This window comes from Chelmon rostratus, chromosome 24, assembly GCF_017976325.1.
Source record: "Chelmon rostratus isolate fCheRos1 chromosome 24, fCheRos1.pri, whole genome shotgun sequence".
Lineage (NCBI taxonomy): Eukaryota > Metazoa > Chordata > Actinopteri > Chaetodontiformes > Chaetodontidae > Chelmon > Chelmon rostratus.
In genome coordinates, this window is record NC_055681.1 from 3,364,301 (window position 1) to 3,385,373 (window position 21,073).

Below are 21,073 nucleotides of genomic sequence, written 5' to 3' on the forward strand. Positions count from 1 at the left end.
GCTCTAATTGTTGCGCTGCTGCTGTAGCATTTCACATGAAATTTTAAGAACAGGGGTTTTTCATTTAATCATTTATTTTCTGAGAATTTAAAGCAGAATTTCTACTCAGTTCAGGAATTCAGATTATCACTGCAGCCAAGGACGGTCCAATCAGCTTTGAAGGCTCTAGTCCAACACATGATGTTCTGAATTAAGAAAATCTCAACCTGCAGTTGTTCATCAAACTGTGAAAACAGCACAACTGTGGTTAAAGACGAGGAAGTAGTTTAATTTGTTTTGTTTTCTCTCAGCCATTTCATAACCTAGTGCGAACAAACATAAAGCAGGATATCAGGATCCAGCAGGCAAAGACAGGCAGCGCGATCGTGTTACATCGTGTTACATCCTCTTCTTGGTTTCATGCTGTTATTGCACGTTATTATGACCCTTATTCACGTTAATTGATAGGTGGCGACCTCCAGTGGCCGTAATAGTTATGATGGGAGCATATCAGGAGGAGTGTAAAGAGCAAGAAGGCCATGTGGAGGAAGGACCGTCACCCTGGAGACCGCTGTTCGCCTCCCGTGTGATTTTAAGTTACATGCTTAAGTTACTCAATGTATGTAACAATAACATACGTAGCAGTAACCCATGATAAACCTCAGCAAACCGTGACCATTTCACAGCTGTGTGAAAACAAAGGTTAAATATTTTGTTACACCAAGAGGATACACACAGAGTTTGAGTTAGAAACACTCAATTTAAGGAGCGATAGCTTCTATTTGTTCACAAGAGCTTGAATCTCTGGATAATAATGAAGCAAGTCTAATGTACAATGGTAAGATGCTCAATTTGATTTGAGAAAGAAGCATAATCTGCATCACCTTTTCCTGTGTTTTCTAATTGGCTTTTGAATATTTGCATGGAGAGAAATGTTTATGATAATAAGCAGAGTCCTGAACGTAGGAATTACCTTTAATAATGATTTCAAACTGAGTGGTAATTTCCTGAAAAGCTGCACAGAGTTTTCGTATGTTGCTTTTGTGTCGGTGCCTCGAATCTCTGTCGCTTCTTTATCCTCTTCTCTGTCACGCTCACCGTCCACCTCTTCCTCCTGCCTGTCTGCTCCTCTTCCTCCTGCTCCTCCATGTGTAAGGATGACATGATCAATGGTCAATTAATCAGCAAACTATTGGTCAACAATTTCAACAATCAAGTCCTCATTTAAGTCGTTTTTGTAAGCAAAAATGACAGAATTTCACTGGTTTGGACTTGTAGTTTTGAGCTGTTGACCCCAAAAAAAACCAAGTATTTTAATGTTGTTTAATGTGTAAAATGTGTTTTTAATATTTCCTCACATTTCACAGACCAAACAATAATAATTAACAGTAATTAATAGAGATAAAAGGTCAAATAATCTTACCTGCAGCCTCATTTACATCCATATCTTTTCAATTTTCCCTTCTTCATCTCTTCTTCCTCTTCCTCTTGTCTCATCATCCCCTTCTCCATGATCATGCCTTTTCTTTTCTTCTTGCGCTTCTTCGTCATCCTTCTATTTCACACTCCTGATCGTCCTTTTTCTCCTTCCCCTGCTTCTTCTGCCTTTTCTGTCTCAGTTTCTTCCCCCTCCTTCACTCTCTCATCCTTCCTTTGCTCCTCTTCTGCCTCCTCCTCTTCCTCTTCCAGTATCCTCCCTCCCTTCCTTCTAGCCATCATCAATGGGAGCGATACATCCTCAGCCTCTTGTGGTGATCCTCGGTGACAGATTACTGTAGACGCACTTTCAACCCCCCCCCCTCCCCCAACACACACACACACACACACACACACACACACACGCACACACACACATACACACACACACTCATTGGCCGCTGGCTTGATCCTCCCTCACAATAGAACCAGATTAATGTTCTCCTTGCAGCTTGATAAGCCTCCTTTTGTTTGTCTACCCATCAGACACTGTGTGTGTGTGTGTGTGTGTGTGTGTGTGTGTGTGTCTTATACTTCAGACTTCTCTGTATTCTCAGGGAGGAAGTGTCATCGAGCGTATTGTCTGTGTGTGCCTGTTGGAAAGCAGTACAGAAGCTGGTGTCCTTTGTTTTTCGGTGTGTATGTCGGCATGTATGCATGCGAGGTGAGGCCGGGCGTCTCCGAGCCCTGTTTGTTCGTCAGCTGTGAGGGGGGCGAGCAGCGCAGAGACAGGACCCGGGTGTTTGTGAGTATCTCTGAAAAGACAGACGGAGCAGCAAAAGCACACAGAGAACAAAATATCGGCTTAATGTTTTCCCCTTTTTTCTGACCTGAGGGGAGCGTATCGAGGGAATCCTTTTCCGGCTGTTTATCAGCCTTTCAGCGGCTTGAAAACGAGACATTTCACGATGAAGGAATTCAGAAGGTTGCGATCCGATTGGCTTAGAGATATTGACGTTCAGAATTTTCACACCCTATATAGTATAGCAGATATTTTGATTCATTAAAATAGGCACCCTAAACTGCCTTTAAATAGACGATATCAAAATCGAACAGATTTAAAATGTTCTAGAAATTTCCTTTTGGGTTTTTAATTTTCATGCAAAGCAGTGAATTGTTCTGTCCTCAGTACATATTTGTTTCTGTTTGCTATTTCTACTTTTTTTTTTTTTTTTATTTGCCCCCAAATTTATATGTTGATGTCGTGACAGTTTTGGACTTTACCCGGCGCTTTGGGCTGGGTGCCAAGTAAGTTTTCTGGTTTCATACCCAGCCGTGTGCTTACATCAGAGGAACAACAGCAACCGCTTTGTTAGTCATCAACAAACTTTTTTTATTTACAAGAGAATCAGTCCATCTTATATTACTTGACCAGGATAAAGCTTCCTTCCTCCCTCCTGGGTTGGTTTGTTCCCTGCAAAACTTCACTCAATTTTGTGATGTCATTCAAATCAAAGTTACTGTAGACATTAAAAAAGCGTCTTTATCTGTTTCCTACTTCTTATCAAAAGAAAAAGTGTTGTAAGCGCACGAGTCAAATAGCTTAATGTCAACACTTCCCCGACATCAGATGCAGCCGAGTTCTAAGGGGGGCAGGGGTCCTGTTAACGCAGAGACAGTAGAATAAGTCTATAATCTCATTATATCAATGTCCCACTTAAAAACTGGAGATAAAGCCAGCCTGCACATGCGAAAAAAAGAAAAAAAAACACTTCCCCGTCTGCACTTCTTCTTCAGATCAAAGAGGCGTGTTTGCCATTTTAATTTCAGCGTCTTGTAACGGCTGAAAGCCAATAAGAGGAAGAGCGGGGAACGCCGCTTGTGCTCTGCCGGCAGCGTTTCCAACACGAGGCTGTTAAGCAAACAGCGATTGTGAACAAGAGAGATGGGCAATCACTGCATTAGAGACCACGTGTCTGTGTGTGTGAGAGAAATAAGTAATAAGGGAAAAATGTGTTTAATGGGAATATGTATTCATGAGCCGACAATTGCCAGGGAAATGGAGTACATCGCCACAGGGAAGGTTATCAATGTTTGCCTAAATATTTAATCTGACTCAAGTTCTCATTTCATACATTATCAACGAAGACGTGGGAACGAGAACGCACTAAAAACCCGTCTGATACATCCACAGCTAACATTAGGAGCTCTGTGTGTGTGTGTGCAACAAGGTTTAGGCAGGCTCTGGGCTATACTTAGAGTCATTATCCTTCTGTATGGGATTAACATGCTCACCTGTAACCGCATCCACACTCTCCCTCCAACACGCAGGAGCTCACACAGGTTTGTGATGTAATAGGTCAGTTTATTAGTTAATCTTGTGGGCAGCCACCAGGGGAAAGGGAGAAAGGAAGCACTTCAGTAGGTACCTGACCACCGACAGCAGGGGACAACCGGTTATCGGTGCTGGTAGTGACAGCGGCGGCCTTGATGTGGTCAGTCACACAGAGACGGCATGAGAGAGAAACCGCGGAGACCGTCCTTCAAGAGGGTACGCGTGGGGGGAGTGTGTGTGCGGGGGAGGATGTTTGTGTACAATATGTGCTTTTTTTGTCGGATTGTGGGAGGAGATTGTGTGTGCTACAACACGGGCTGGAAAATGAACAGTTTTCAGTGTGTAAGGGATGAAGAAGGACGTTTTGCAGCCAAATCATTCCGTTCATTTCCATGGAGTCATCACGATTCGTGGATTCGCTTGTGAGGTCAAAAGAAATCAGCACACATCAGGTTGGACTTTGAACTCTGAATCTGTAAATCTGCATCATTGACCAGTGCTGACCTTTGAGGCAATGGAGGAAATTAGAGCTGTTGTGACCTGCGTGCTGGCATGCTCCAGGAGTAGTTGACCAACCTGCCATCCTGCGAGTAGTCGCTATGTCACCAAGCTTCCAGAACAACGAATTTTGCAAACATACAGATGACTTAATGTCAGAAATATTCTGTATTTTTATTACTGTAAAAAATGTCAGGAAAAGACCAAAACAATCTGTCTACCATACTTCCTATTGAACAGGAAAATCTTTTAAAACACCAATCAGGTGTATAGTTTTATTTTATTTTTTGTAAACAGCTGGTCACTGTAGTTTTTATTAAGCAGGAGGAAATAGTGCATGTGTTCGGGACAATTTTCAACTGTGGATTAATCCACATCTGGGATAAAATATATCAGGCGTACAGACATTGTTGGCTTCAGTCTGCACACAGGATTTGTTTACAAGAAGAAAATATAGAAAGTCACCAGACTTACTGTAAAAATAGGTTAAAGTTTTGCTGCATTCTTTATTAAAATTGTGTCATTTCACCAGCAAAAAAGGTGCTCAACACCTCTCTTTTGCTGAAGTTGATCTAATTTTTAACTTGTTGGCCTCATTTCAGCTGCTGAAATGCAGTACATTGTGTGCAATGTGTCCACAGTCACATTGTGGGGACAAAAAGCAAGTCCCCATCATGTAAATCATTAAATTTTAGAGTAAGAGTCAGTGAGGATAGTGAGGGTAAGACTCCAGGAAATGAATGTAAGTCAGTTATGTCCCCAGAAGTGATGAAAACATGCCATGTGTGTGTATTTGTGTGTGTGTGTGTGTGTGATGTTACTCAGCACAGGTTTTTTCACACACTGACTGCAAAAACTAACAGTAAACAAGATAACAGGTTTAAATATGTGAATGAAACATCCAGAGCTCCCCTGAGGATTCTTTAAAGATGCATCTTATCTGAATCTCATGGGAATCTCATTCAGATTTTCTAAGATTATTTCAGCTATTGTCTGCTTTTACATACATGAGTTGAGAAATTGAATGTAGGAACGCCTGTCAACATCTACCGATGCGTTTCCCTCTGGCTATTTCCTGCATTTATTGTCCACTTTGTGTGTTTGTGTTTCTTCAGGCGGCGGCCAGGCAGAAGGAGCTGGAGAAGAGCGTCCAGTGGGCCCAGGAGAATGACAAGACGCTGAGACAGATACAGGAGTCACTGGCCAACACCGACCGCCACCTCACTGCGTACCTGGCTGACCACATCGACGCCCAGCAGATACCGCAGGAGGCTCAGGTAGCTGTCAGTGTGTATCTGTGTGTGTTTTAGGACGTATATGAATGTATATGAGTAGTATCAGATATTTTATCTCAAGTCAACACCCATTTTTTTAATTATGAGCTTCTACTAAATGGAGATTAGCAGCAAAAGTGTACTTTCAACAATCCTGGAGATTTGTCTCCATTAGAGCTAAAAGATTAAATAAAAAGAAAACAAAATGTCCTAAATAACAAACAGTGGTGTTAGATGCACTTTAGTCTTTGTTAAGCTAGACCTGCTGACGTGTGTTTTTTGCAGCCACAGCACCGCAGTTTTTTGGGTGATGACTCCTCTTGTATTATTCAAACCACTGTTGGCTACTTTACACACCCCCTGTGTCACATTTACCTTAAATCTGCTTTTCCAACATTTGGTTGGGCATGAGTGAAAATGGACCCAAGTGAAACCACGACACCTGACCAGACTTTGCTGTACCCAGCCAGTGGAACCAACAAACCAGACCAAGTTAGATGCAAATAGAAATCACAAGACACACTATTAATCAAACTCAAATGTAATTGCTTGATTCTAAGTCAGATTTGTCCTACAACAAAAAAAAAGTACCAGCATTTGCTCACCATCAGTAATTGCAGGTTTCAGTTGACTCATGAAACTCTGACGAGCCGTTGGCCTTGTCGGAGTCCATCATTAACAGAGACAGCTGTGTTGTCAGGTGGAGAGAGAAGAGAAGGACACGAAGATGGAGACACACTTAAGATCAAAATGCACATCTTCTGTATGTGTGCAAAGGAATCCAGGAGAAAATGGCAAATGCTCTTTTTCTCTCTGTGGTCCTAATTAAGCCTGGAGCTGCTCTGGACACAGACAGCACACACACACACACACACACTTCCACTAACAGCTACTTCTTCTACATATCTCCTCTTTCTTTTTATCTCTGATACTCCTTCCATAGGTCTTGAACTAACTGCTCAGAGTGAGTGATGGAAACGTGACGGTGTGTGTGTGCGTGTGTGTGTGTGTGTGCACGCAGGGAGGGGACGGAGAGATTACCTCCACGTGCGCTGTAGACCACCAGTGCAAAGGATGACATTTCTCTCCCTCACACACACACAGGAGGATGAGAGTGATTGGATTAGAGTGGTCTGCATGAGCATATGTGATACAGGGCGTGTGTGTGTGTGTGTGTGTGTGTGTGTGTGTGTGTGTGTGTGTGTGAGAGAGAGAGAGAGACAGAAAGAGGGTGACAAGTTTTTAATGCTTTTGAGCACCAGCCTCCCTCTCCTTGATGCCTGCTGTCCCCTTGTGGTCAGCAGAAGGAGGTACACTATCTGTCAATTTAAATTTCCAGCTTCCAGACGGACCTCCTTTAATTTACTATTTTCTGAACTTTATTACCATTAGATCTACATTTTTATTCTTTTTTTTGAAAGAAGGGTGTCATTCATTGATATTATTTTGTATTTAAGTTGGCGTTTATTTATGTGTGTGTGTGTTTTTAACAGAAAATCCAGTCAGAGCTGAGCAGCCACGATGCGACCCTGGAGGACATGAGGAAGAAGAACCAGGACAAAGAGCCTTCCCAGAGGATCATGGGACAGATAGACCTCACCCAGGTACGCAGTGACACCTGCACATGCGATGTCACTTGGGGCTAAAAGTTTAAAAAAGAGAGGAGTTAGAAAGAAGTGAGACTAGCAGACCTCTGTAGCTGCTCTTCATCTCTGCTCGAGGCTCCAGGCAGCTTCAGCAGCTCCTGGCACAACACGGCTGAATCTGCAGCAGGACTGTCAGCGGCTGAGTTGCCTTGTGGGCAATGAGGGACTCAGGAAGAGGAATGCAATAACTCTGGTTCTGTTTTCTCTAAGTCTGACAACGTTACAGGAGCGCAAAGCTGAGTCAATAGAGTGCTTTTTTTGAGCTCATTACTCTCTGTTTATCTATTCTATTTATCCTGTAAGTTTATTTGCATGTTGCAATGGTGACAGGCGAGGAGCAGCACAGAAAATGATTCTCGTCAACAGGCAACTGATGTATGTTCATGCAGCAGTTGGTGGGAAACTGCGCTGCCAGTTATCATTGTGCACATTATAGATATAGGCTGATTAATACATTAAAGCTGCATGATTCTCCTCCCCCACTGCCTCATTTCTGTCTTTGCAGACCAGTGGATGTAATCTATTCCAAATACAAAATATCAGTCCTTATTAATTCAATGAGTAAGATTTTTAAAGATTTTAAAGATTTGCAAGGCAGTGAGTAGAAAAGCACATAAGGTCTGTGAAACCATCACCATTAAATCCGGGTGTCTTGTCAGAAGATTTCAATAATTAATGAAGGCGTCGACTTTGTGCCAGCTGTGTTTAATGTACTTAATTCTTTGTTCTTTATTTGATCCCCATTAGCTTCCACAAAGTGGTCGCTTGTCTTCCTGGGGTCCTCTCTGACAGAACAACAAAAAAGACAAAGAAAAACTGTGTCTGTAAGGGTTAAAAATGCAGGATAAGCCAAGTTTAAGGATCAGGAAACCTACGAAAGAGCGTCCAGTCAGGAGAGGTGGCCCTCTGCCAACATGTTGATTTGAGCAGGTGGTCACACAATCCACTGAAAACAAAGCGGGGGCTCCTGCCTCTGCAGCCAGTGCTTAAATCTGCGTTGTTGTTGTTTTCTTATTGATGTATATCAATTACATATTATCTCTGCTGCTGTCATTGGAATTGATTTAGAAATAATTGCAGGTTATAGTCGATTTGTTCAGTTCATGTTGAGTTTTGCACGTTTGCAAACTGGATCCAAGGAAGAATCCGGTCAAGACATGTTAAAATATTTTTGCAAACATCTTGCTGTATTTGTTTCTGGCATATAGGAGGTTTAGTCGCTCTCTGTGTTGTGTGTGTTCTGTAATTGTGTTTCTCTCTGCGGTTTTCACAGAAAATGCTAACAGACGTGTGGACGAAGTTCCGGCTCTTCCAGAAGCCGGCCAACTTTGACGCTCGGCTGGCCGAGTGTGAGCGCGCGCTGGCTGCGGTCAAAAGCCAGGTGGGGCTGCTGGAGATCGGCAGCGTGGAGCAGGATGTGGTGCAATCGCAGCTGGAGCAGTGCATGGTGGGTAATCGAATCACAGTGTCAGTTAAATGGATGAATTGATGTATTGATCATACGCTGAGCCCCTGCTGTCTGTTTGTGTCCGTCAGAAACTGTACAAGGTGCTGAGTGAAGTGAAAGGGGAGGTGGAGACGGTGATAAAAACAGGCAGACAGATTGTCCAGAAGCAGCAGACTGAGCAGCCCAAAGAGCTGGACGACCGGGTGACCGCCCTCAAACTGCTCTACAACCAGCTGGGATCACAGGTTCGCACACACACACACTTAGCCTGACACACATGATCGTACAAGTCAGATTTAAACATGCATTTGGCCTTTTCTACGTGTGTGTAGGTAACTGAGAGTAAACTGGAGCTGGAGAAGAGTCTGAAGTTGTCCAGGAAGCTGCGTAAGGAGCTGAACGGGCTGACAGAGTGGCTCGCTGCCACTGATGCTGAGCTAACCAGGCGCTCTGCTGTGGACGGCATGCCCAGTGACCTGGAGGCTGAGGTGGCGTGGGCACAGGTATGATTCACACATTTAATGACACAAAGCTTACGGTCCTCGGTGTGGTTCCGACAGAGACCTTTGTTGCCTGCTGTTATGAGTTGGGATAAAAGGTTAGCTTAAGAGGGGAACAGGAGGACAAAACCTAACAATGGCATCAAAGCTTTATTTGCAATCTACAAAAATAATGATGAAAAGAAATAGGAGGAAAAATCTCGAAGTACTGTATTCATATATAGTGTGAGAGGCCACTATCCCAGTTTAAAATGACCGATCAGGTGAAGAAACTCAAACTGAGACCCAAAAAGGTTTAAAAAATCTCTTATATTGCTCATAGCAACACTAAGTCAGTCACAGAGCATCTATTCAATTAAAAGACCAGGTTGCATATTACAGCCACCTGAATAGCCTTCGCTCCACCCTCCCCTACAGCTGTCGCAAAACTTGCAAAAAATGCAAAAGGGCCAGTGTTTAGTTGGTCTGCTCTGAGCTGCTGTAGCAACATGGCGGACACCGTGGAAGGTGGTTTAAAGGGCTCCTTTAAGGGATCAAAAAGTCATTATGAATATTATATTCCAGTTCTGCCAGTAGATCCTCTTAAATCCAACAAGCTGGACCTTTACATGTGAGATCTCGCCCACTCAAAATTCACATCAGTGTTGCTGCTGAGGCGTGCCGCTGCATCAAAGCTGCATATGTGGGCAAGCTGTGAGCATACCACTGACATATTATCACCTTGTAAAGCTGTACGAGCAGATGTGTCAGTGAAACAACCCTCTACACACCTCACACAGAAACATAAAGTGACCGTTACGCTTTTCAATCTATCACATTCTTCCCCTCCTCTTGTGCCCTTTTCTTCATCCTGTCAGTCCATCCACGGGGAGACAGAGAAGCGTCAGCCGCAGCTGCAGGCCGTGGTGGACCTCGCCGAGGCCCTCAAAGCGGTGCTGCGGGGCAACGGGGGCCTGGTGGACGACAAAGTCAGCCTGCTGCGCTGCAACTGGATCGCAGTCACATCCAGAGCAGAAGAGTGGCTCAACCTGCTGCTGGTCAGAGAAAGAAGCAGAATTCAAAGCACCACATGATGCTCATCCGTCTGTTTTATCAGCGCTAAAAATACACCAGACTGTCTAAGAATAGCTCATTAGAAGTGTCGCCATTCGCAGCCTGCAGACATGAATCCGTCTCTCTCCTCTCTCTTAGGACTACCAGCGGCAGATGCAGAAGTTGGATGGAGAGATTGAGGAAGTGAACGGATGGATTGACGGAGCAGAGAAAAAGATGAATGAGATGGACAGCCAGGGACCCAACGACGCTGCACTTAAGGTTGTCATGTTCATCTGCATGTGTGTTGTGTTTAATCTTTATGGTGTTTTTCTCCACTAATTTAATAATGGAGGAATATTTCTTCAAAACACAGATAATGATCCTCTTGTAATTAGCTGTGCGACAGTGTTGATTGTTAACACACTTTTATGTTCTGTTAGTGGGAGGCAGTGCTCACCCTACAGTAATATTGAATAATGGGTTCACGCCATTTTTATTGACAGGGGCATGTTTTTGCAAATATTCTCAAATAAAACACACTGGAGTGCAGATAAAATTAAGACTTTTTCAGTTTTTTATTTTTATGATTTTCATTAAAACCAACACCATGCAGAAAAGAAATAAAAAAGATCTTTGATCTGCAGATTTTTTAATGTGTACAGTAGTTTTCATCATTTTCAGAAAACATTTCTTGATTGTTTTTTCAAGCCTGTTCAGTCAATAGTTCAAAGGATGAAATTAGCCCAAAAAGAGTTGCACCTGAAGCATGCCTGAAGCGCTGCGTCAGACCGGCCGTGTGTGCGTTGGCGTCCTGCAGGTGCTGCGTGCGGAGCTGGAGATGACCAGGGGTAAAATGGAGGAGGTGAGGGCCCTGGCCCAGGAGCTCATGTCCACCAGGGGGGAGAACTGCCAGGCCCAGGTGGGACCCAAAGTGGAGCAGCTCAACCAGAGATTTGACACCATCGCACAACGCATCGCCTCTGGACTGGTAGGGGAGATTAAAGCCTCTGAATACTTTTCATTTGAAACAGCAACAGCACACAGACAGTCTGGTAAGATTTAATTAATCTGTCGGTTGTTGTTTGTTATTTTGACTTGAACATCTGCAGCTTTAAATGGACTCTCTCGCTTTCATCTTTCTTCCTAAGTACTATAATCCAACCATCCCCATAAATTTACTTCAAACCCTCTCCAAACACACTCTGAACTCACTAAATTTACTCCGAACTCTCCCTAAATTTACTTCAAAGTCTCACTAAATAGACTTCAAACTCTCTTGCTAAATGTACTTTAAACCCTCACTTAACAGACTTCAGACTCTCACACTAAATTTCCTTCAAGCTCGCACTAAATCTGCTCCAACCTCTCCGACTGAATTTACTTTCTCTTGGCCACTAATGATTTCCCTTTCCTCGTGTGTGTGTGTGCCTGTGCATCTTTGCTGCATGCGTGTGTGTGTGTGTGTGTGTGCGTGTGTGTGTGTGTGTGTTGCAGACAGCAGCGTCAGCCAAGGAGCTGGAGCAGTACCACAGTGAAGCACAGATCTGGCTGGAGCTCCTGGAGGAGGAAGTCAAACAGGGGGAAAACCTCAAGGAGGAGGACTTCCAGGAGGACAAGGTCTCACACACACACACACACACACACACACACACACACACACACACACACAGGGATAATGACAGCTTGTTTGACTTTTATGTGTGCATTTCTAAATAATGTGTGTGTCGCGTAGGATTGTGAAGAAGGCGCAGTGAAGGAGTTACTGTTAAAAGGAGAGAATCTACAGAAGAGAGTCCCGGATCAGGACAAGAGAGAGCAGATCAGACTGAAACACAACCAGCTCAACAGCAAGTACAACACCGTCAAGGTAACACACACACACACACACACACACACACACACACATCATCTGTACGAAACAGACAGACAGTGAAGCAAGAAAGAGAAATAACTGCTTTCTGACTTGAAGCTGGGAGACGCACTGGAGGTTTTCAGGACCCTTTTAAGAGCTGAGAGTCTGCAAAGTTTATCCAGTAATACAAGGAGCTTCAGTCCTGATGTTACACACACATATACATATATACATACACACACTTGACAATAGCAGGATCCTGAACTGCTGCAGCCAAAAGATGAACGAGGCCCGGCTGCAACGTCCCAGTAAAATCAATATATAATCAGAAATCACATTGTCATGTCATCTTAGGACACACACACACACACACACACACACACAGGTAGTGCTGGTTTTTCCTTCAGAATGTCGTCTCGTCCCATCTTTTCATTGTTTTTGTATGTGCTGGACGCCATGTGTTATGACGTTTGTCCCTGGTTCGGCATTTTGGAAAATACTCTCATTCACTTTCTTGCTGAGTCAGGTGATAATGTTGATGCCACTCTCACATCCGTGCATTGAGCACGAGGCTGAGCCAGGAGAGGACGGGGGAACGGCTGGCCGAGCCTCTGGTATCCATGTTTTCATCTGACTCCGCCGGAAAACAAATGAGCACATTACCCAGAAGGTGGAGCTTTAAACTGAAGTCTGCAGAGTTGCACATTCACTTAAAAAACTCAGAAAGTCAAGCAGAGAGCCCTCGAACTCTCCCAGATTTCACAGTGGGGCCGCCCTGAGCTCTCGCAGGCTTAGCTGGAGCGCTCATCAAAGTCTGTGAGTGCATGAGGGGGGACATTAGCATCGGGCCTGACATAAAGTGAATCCATTTTCTGCTGCTTATCTGGGTCTGGGTCTCAGTGGCAGCAGCCGAAGGCTTTTTAGATTTCTGTAGTGTGTCTGAAAGCTAAAAGCTAAAGCAGGCACATTTCCTGACATCTCACTGCCATGTCCAAGACACTCCTGTGTGTGTGTGTGTGTGTGTGTGTGTGTGTGTGTGTGTGTGTAGGACCTGCGTGTGTTGAGGAACCGGAAGGCGTTGGCCATCGCTCCCCAGTGGTACCAGTACAGAAGGAAGTCACATGACCTGCTGGCCTGGCTGGACGACATCCAACGCAGCGTGGACCAACTGCCCGACCCCCCCGAAGGAGAGAGGGTCAAGGTGACAACACACACACTCATGCACACACACACACACACACACACAAACAAATAAACACATACAGACATACACGTATATGCCTTTTTCTTTTTTTCTCCCGTGTTAAGAAATAATCATGAAGCTTGATGTCCAGCCTGTTTATTTCTGTCTTCCTCATCATCCAGCTCTTCATCTCACCCTCTCTGTCTCACGCTGTCTCTGTCTTTCATCTTTTTGTTCAACATTTTCCTGGGACCTCTTTCTGTTTCTTACCTCTCCTCTTCCTCTGCTTTTGGACAAAGGGTTGGTGTCAAGGCTTTTGAAATTGTGTTCACTCGGGAAGAGGACTCTCTGAATAATTGTTCCAGGACATCATCCTCGTATCTATTTAGAGAAATAATTGCAGATCAGTTCATGTCCAGCAGCAGAAGAGTGCGGCTTTTATCTGTGAATTTTCTGTGACAGGCTCAGAGTTGGAAAGAACTAAACTGTACTGTATGAAGCATTTTAGCATCAGTTAATCATGACCAAATTCATTGTGAGACAGTAGCTTGGTTATTTTTTATTATAGCTCATAAAAACTGATGCCTGCTGACCTGCACACTGTATTTTACTGCATGTACCGCTGAGTTTCATCATTTCACAGTGCAAAACAACTAAGAACTGTGAAAAGAAATCTGTGATTGATTGATCAAGATAAAAGCAAAAAATGTTGCACTTTTAAGCGCCTTATTTAGCATTTATAATCAATATATTAGCAATATAACAGACTCTGATTTAGCTGTAAGCAGATATAAGGACATTTCTTCTGTTTATTAATGTATTTTTTCATTAAGAACTCCTCCACTGTGAATGAAGAGTTAATTGATGATTAGCGCTCTGTAAGGTCGATGGATGGTGTTAAAGCTACATGCAGGCTCAGCGCCTTCTAGTCCGTTTTAAATGTGCAGGTGTGGAAAAGGTTTGACGGAGCAGCCCTGGACTCCACCTGCTCTTCTGCCTGCACCCTGACTCTGTGTGTGTGTGTGTCTTTCACTTTCAGATGATCACTATGACATTTCGCTAAGCGGACGTCTGACTCGCTCGCCTCAGACTCACCTGTCATTGCCGCAACTGAGATTCCTCACTGCCTGTCTGTCTGTCTGTCTGTCTGTCCGTCTGCCTGCTCATCTATCTGTCTTTCTGTCTCTGCTTCTTTTCACCCCCACACTCCCCATTCGACACACTACACTTACTCCTCTGTACTGGCTGAAAAGGCCAGTGATTGTACTCCTTCTCAATGTAAATAAAGTCTGAAGGCAGCAGTGTGCGCCTCCTAATTATAGCACCACGTCAGTTTATATGGATTGTTTGAATGGAGACACGTACTATAATATCAGTATACAGTGAAGTCCTTTTGTATGTTTGACACTGACAAACATGATATTTTATCCCCTTTATTATGTGTTGTGCCTTTGCGTGTGAGTAAATGGATGTGCTTTATTATTTTAATTATGTATTAATTATCACTGTGTGTGTGCGTGCTCGTGTGTGCGTGAGCGTGTGTGCGAACGCGTATTGTTCAAGTACATCCACACGCCTCTCTGTGCTTACCCCTCCACCCCCTCCCCCGGGCTCAGCCAATAGCAAGTGGTGACCTCCTGGTTGATTTCATCCAATAGGAAATTGGCTCAGAGTTCGACAAGAAGAAGGACGAGCTTAAGGAGGTGCAGGGCTTAGCCAATCAGCTCTCAGAAGCTGGAGCCGCCAATCTAGTGGAGCCCCGCCAACTCCAGCTCAACAAGCGCTGGGTTGAGGTGGAGGGCAAGTTCTTACCCTTCAAAAGACAATGTGTGAGTTTCAGTAGGCACGACTTCTATATCTACAGTACTAACAGAGAATACTATACTAATACTAATACTCTGACATAATACTACTATCTAAGCTCTAAACCTTTAAACTAAAGTGTGTGAGTCTGTCTAAGTCAGTTTAACAATCATTTTCACTGACTAAAAGCATGAAATTAGCTTGAAAAGTTCTAGTAATAGCTGTGACAACTAACTATAACAACTAAATGTGGTATTCAAGTCACAGTGGACGTGACATTCCTGTTTATTATTAACATAGAATCCTAAATCCACACAAGTAGTGCAGGTTTGGGTTGAACTCAGATCAGACTTTTACTCATAATGCAATTTATGCCTCACAGTTAAACAAAAAACAAACATGGTTTCACCACCCAGCAAGGTGTTTTTTTCAAGAAAGTGGAGCTTTAAACTAAAGTCTGCAGAGTTGCAGATTTTACTTAAAGGCAGAGAGCCCTCGAGCCCTGGAGAGCTCTCGCTCAGGGCGGCCCCACCACCCAGCAAGGTGTTTTTTTAATTCTGTGGGAAAAAAACAACACTTTTTTGCAGAGGTGAACGAGAGGATTCATACCACCCTCATGTCGGTTTGTAAAATACGGAGCTAGAGCTGGGAGTCAATTATCTTAGCTTAGCATCAAGACTGGATGCAATATTTAAAAAATCTGACCAGCGAGCTCCTTGATCGATGATGCTAGTTAGCTGCACAGATATCTGGCTGAGGTGCTCTATGACTTCAGCTTCTGCCAGATTTTTGACTCTTATTGTTAGCTTGGCATCATAGTAAGCATGCAGACATAAGAGTAGCATTAATCTTCTCCTTTAAATATTAGCAAGAAAGTAAAATGTAGGGCAACACTGGAATCTGTGAGTTAAAGAAGACATTTGTCTGTATTTATAACAATAAATGTCTCATTCATAGGGTAAAGTCTGGTGTCTCATCGTCAATAAATCCTGTGAAAAGACCTAAACCAACAATCCCCTCTTTAGCTCTCAGCCCCAAACCATTTCAATCCTGCTGAAGGTGTAAATGTTTGAAAGTGGCTCACAAAATAAATAGTTTTAGTATTTTCCTGAAACAGCTGCCCGCTGTAGTTTTTAACAAACCTAAGTCAAACTGGAGGAAATAGTACATTTGTTTGGGGCTATTTTTGCTGGCAAATTAGTCCACGTTTGGAGCTCTGGTGAGTGTCTCTGGCAGCAGGAGGGTGTATGTGGGACTGAATCAAAATAAACTAGAGTGTGTTTGTTCATTTTAATGGAGGAACATGTCACCCAGTGCAACAGCGTGCTCTCTGATGTGTTTTTAATAGTTGTTGGGATATGGAGCTCCGAGAGATATCAGGCTTTGATACACACTCGATGATTGTTAGGAGGAAACATGCATTGTTGGTTTGGCTCTGCACATGGGATTTGTTAACAATAAGAAAAATATAGAATAAGACCAGACTTGCCCTGTAAGATAATATGAAGCTAAACAACTTGTTTCAATGCAAATGACCTGATATCATCCTAGAAACAATAAGAATTATTCAGTCATTCAAACCCACCGAAGTTACTTCAAGTCAAATCAGAATTCCCTCAAACATAAAATCTGAGTTGCTTTTTTGTTTTCCTTTGCTGCATTTTCATGTACATGTCTTACGTTCACATGTGAAGCACACTCACATGTCTGAATCTCATTGGTTGCTCTGTCTGGCTCTGTGTCGCCGCATGCAAACCTCCCTTAACTCATCACGCCCCTTCGCAGTTCCCCGATCTGCCTGTCTCTGAACATGTATGTACCCTGTCAGCCGATCACATGAACCAACCACATGCACTTATACCACATGGTATGAACTACTGGACAAACACACATCTGAACTGCCAGCGATGCATTTCTTCAGGCGCACTGAGAGGGCTCTTAAACGCGTATTTCGTGGCTCTTACTGCCTCACAGTTCGTACAGTAAACCTGGGAGCTGCCCCGGCCTCCGAACCGCCCCACTCAAGCTGTTTAGGCACTTCAGTGCGTTACTCAAGAACTCTTAAGATGTAATTGGTGCGCTTCATCTCCCATATTCTCCAAGCCGGTGTGTGTACGGTGTAATCAGGGGCCTGATTCAACTTCAGATGACGGCACCAGAAGTTACGCAACATGTGTGAACTTCACTTGTTATCCTGTATATTATGGACGATTATATGTCCTTGAGCAAATCAGCTCCAGGTGTCGAGGCCGACCTCCAACGCTTTGTGCAGCACAAGCAGAGAGAAAATGTCCTCACCGCATATGATGCTGATATATTTTAACTGATTTGAGCAATCGTATCAGATCTCTGTATAATGTGCTAATAATGATGATGCTACATTGCTTACATGTACTGAATGGACAAAATATTAAGGAGATTTTCTTGCGTGGAATCCAGGTAATCCTTCAGATTTAAAGACATGCTGGCTCATTGTAAGCCTTGTAATACTTGAATATTAGACAGATCACAGCGAAGCAACAAGAAGCAAAGCACACTTTCCCAAATTTCCCCGGCTGTGGATAAATAAAGTTTTATCTTATCTTATCTTATCTTTGACTATAGGGCGACTTTAAAGATGTGGTTTCATGGTTTACATGTATTTCTCTTAATGTTTAATTAAGTTGGATTTGACACTTTTGCATGAAAAAAATACCTTAATTCCAAATAAATGAGGCAAATACCACAGGATACAAGTGAATAGTGCGCCAGTGGAAAAGGCCACCTTGCTACGCTCCTCGCCACACGGAGCTGCACGCCAGCACCAAAATAGAGCCCTTACTCATTTTCATCTCCTCTCAGTGAGCGAGCAGCAGTGAATCATGGCAGCGTGCTGGACATGCAGCATACTGTAAAGCCAGACAGCGGCTCTGAGCGTATATTAGGACGCTGCTGCCTGTCCTCGTACGCTGGTTTTTCTTAAGACAAATACAGTGCAGATGTGTTTTCCGTCCAGGTTGTCTAGAAGGAAGAGACGAGTTGACCAGATCATGAGAGGGGGAGACACAAGCTTTTTTCTTTTCTTTCCTGCCTTCAACACTTTCCCGTTCTGCAATCACAAAGCCTTGAATCTATGACAACAACAACGAAAAGAAGGGATAAATCATTGGATATGAAAGAGCGACGATATCAGGCAACTCAAAAAACTGCACGCCGACACCAATTCAGATTTAAGATGCTGGAGAGGAATCTGAGCTCTCTGGCAGGAGCTAAAGATCCATCAGTCTAGACAAAGACATCTAAACAAGACTAGAAAAACTGCTTCCTGTTAAAAATAAGACTCAACCCTGGCAGCTAAATCAAATTTCCACAGATCAACCGGCTGTGTTATTGTTCCACTGCCAACGTTTTTCAGTTTCAGGATGTCTTGCATGAGACGAACCACAGGCTACATGTTGCTTTAAACCTCCCCCTCTCATCGTCCGGATCCGCTCTGCTCTCACGTCAGCGCTCGGTAGTACACGATAAAATCACAAACACGTGCACACAATGGCAAAAAGGCTTCAGGTGAAACATTAAATGTGTGAGCAGGTGGGTCTCTTTGTGTGTTTGTGTACACTAAGAGCAGGTATTATAGAAATATTTGTGATTTATCAAATGTGAGATGGGAGTGTGTGAGTCTGTCACACTGGGTTATATGAGTGAACTAAGTCCTAAATCATTCTGCCCTTATTGGATCATTATTACTGATGCATTCACATGTAGACAGCATTTTACTGTTATACAAGCTTGAGAACTAATTCATATGTAAAACTTAATTTGCAGTGGAGTCCAAGTATAAAGTAGCAGAAAATGGATACAGTTAGGAAGTACCTCAAAATTACTTAAAAGCCCAGTATTTAGTAAATGTGCTTCCTGCAGCCAGCGAAATGTGAACATGTCCTTTAACCAGCTGACAAACAACCTCACCACAAGATACATTTAGTAGCTATTGTGGAGCTTTTGAGTGCATCAAATGATCTTTGCCATCTAATAGAGGATGTAGATTTCCATTTTCCTGAGCACTGTACTCATTTTGTTTCCATGCCAACTTCAAAATTGAGATTGAAAATTAATTCCCGGCCTTAGAAACTGATTGTGTTCAACAAAACAACACAACATGAGCACAGATGTTGTCGTATGTTGACACAGAATACAGTTCCAATATAAAAGTTAAAGGAATAGTTCAACATTTTGAGAAAACACACTTATTTGCTTATTTTGGCAAGAGTCAGTTGAGAAGATCGATACCACTCTTGCTGCAAGCTGCAGCCACTTATCTTAACTTAGCATGAAGACTGTAAGCAGAGGAAACAGCTAGCGTAGCTTAGCACAGTTCATGAACCTGACAGCATCTTTAATTAATTTTTGTTATGGCCTCATTTGTTTCATCCAAGCAAAAAGTGTAAAAGCCACAAATTTTGGCTAAATCGTGGTAAGCTAAGCTAATTGGCTGCACGCTCCAGCTTCATATTTCACACACAGACGTGCTAGTGGTAGCGATATTCTCATCTAGCTGTAACTTAAATGCTATTCCTTTAATCGCCACCCCTCCCCTCACCACACACACACACACACTTAGAGACATGGTTGCCTTGAGAGAGTGTGTGCACACCTGTCTGTATATTTCTCATCTCTTTGCCCCATTGAAACCCAGTATGACAGAGCTCTCAGTCTGCAGCAGGTGCGGTGCTAATAGCGAGCAGAGAAGCTGGGCCATTCAACACTCTGGCCCTCCATTTCACTTCATAACACACATGCAATGCATGTGTCAGATGTTGCAGGAAACTTAAGTGACTAAAGTGCAGTACAAACTCCACCTCTGCTGCTGCGATTTAGACGATTCTGTCTCTTGCGAGTCCCCAAACTTAATCGAAGTGCAATTCAGAAGCAGCAAGAGTATGTTTTCCTCCTGCCAAAGAAGTAGAGAACCGCCAGATTGACCAGTTTTATCCCTGCAGAGGTGTTCAGTCCATTAGCTGCGTCCCACTCCTGACATTATTACTGTCACAGCAGGCAAACCCAGAGCTGACTTGTTAACTGAAGGCCAGCAGCAATCATTAGCTGTCTGTAAGGCTGCTAATAATGTTAATGTGTGTGTTTTTTTTATTTTGGGTTAATTAAAAAGTGTCATTTAATGCGAGAAGCGATGTCCCAGGTGACAGGAGCATAACAATGAGGTGAAATGAACAGAGCCGAGTGTTAATGTCCCAGTATCTGCACTGTAGAGAGCAGCTTCATTCGCCATCCTCAGAGTATTGTGTATCATGGTCTGGGGAAATGTAAAATTCATTTCAACTGCCAATTCAAGAGCTGGCTCATAATCAAAGGCTCAAATAAAGTAAAAGTGAGTATGATGATGATATACAATAGACATTATTAATGTTTGAAGAGGAGCTTTCTGTGTGATAGCGTGGAAAAGATCTGGGGCTTCCTTTATCAAAGTGTAGAGTTCAGGATCTGAAATTCATCCACAACAGTCATTAATACATATTTATATTATATCTTACATTACACACTGCAAAAAACATATGCTTTTGTTCTTAGTCTTCTATAAATTTTACATTTTCTAATATGTCTGACTGGACATCCAGTGACCTTGTTTAATAACTGAAGTCCCAGATCAGTTCTTTGATTAGTTGAATATCAGTTTTTTTCCCTTGATATGTTGCCTGTTAGAGAAATTAACAAGCATGATATAATATTTTTAGTTTGAAGATGTAATATTCTTGTCTTTTTCTGATCCATCTCTCTACTTTGGGTGCTTGTGAACATGACTGTGTTGGTGCTTCCACCTTCCTGTGTATGTGTGTGTGTGTGTGTGTGTGTGTGTGGGTGTCCAGGAGTACCTAACAGAGCTGCAGGCGTTGCTGCGTTCAGTGTCAGAGACGGACTTCAAGCTGAACTCTCCTGAATACTGGCCTGCAGCGTATTATAACCTGCCTCAGCAAGAGCACTGCCTGAAGGTCAGCACTGCTGTAGTGTTTCTGTCTGAGAGACTCACAGAAGTAATATCATGAACATATACAGATGCTCCCCATTTGGCACGTGTATTGCTTCTTTTGGATTAGACCGAATCCACATTTA

General features: G+C 43.2%; 1 protein-coding gene across 12 annotated transcripts in view; it reads left to right on the forward strand.

The window, feature by feature from the left end:
- Positions 1-21,073, forward strand: part of dmd (dystrophin) — a 207,526-nt gene that overhangs the window by 109,206 nt on the left and 77,247 nt on the right. For 10 of the 12 annotated variants that reach the window (XM_041966474.1, XM_041966467.1, XM_041966475.1 and 7 more), the window contains 13 exons: positions 5,344-5,505; positions 6,996-7,106; positions 8,422-8,595; positions 8,685-8,840; positions 8,928-9,098; positions 9,953-10,132; positions 10,287-10,409; positions 10,948-11,118; positions 11,625-11,747; positions 11,863-11,997; positions 13,031-13,183; positions 14,824-14,994; positions 20,830-20,952. In XM_041966474.1, coding sequence (XP_041822408.1) covers positions 5,344-5,505; positions 6,996-7,106; positions 8,422-8,595; positions 8,685-8,840; positions 8,928-9,098; positions 9,953-10,132; positions 10,287-10,409; positions 10,948-11,118; positions 11,625-11,747; positions 11,863-11,997; positions 13,031-13,183; positions 14,824-14,994; positions 20,830-20,952 — 1,953 coding nt within the window. Of the gene's footprint in view, positions 1-1,989; positions 2,201-3,842; positions 3,947-5,343; positions 5,506-6,995; positions 7,107-8,421; positions 8,596-8,684; positions 8,841-8,927; positions 9,099-9,952; positions 10,133-10,286; positions 10,410-10,947; positions 11,119-11,624; positions 11,748-11,862; positions 11,998-13,030; positions 13,184-14,823; positions 14,995-20,829; positions 20,953-21,073 lie in introns of those variants that run through there. The other 2 variants (XM_041966468.1, XM_041966469.1) reach the window with 2 other exon arrangements.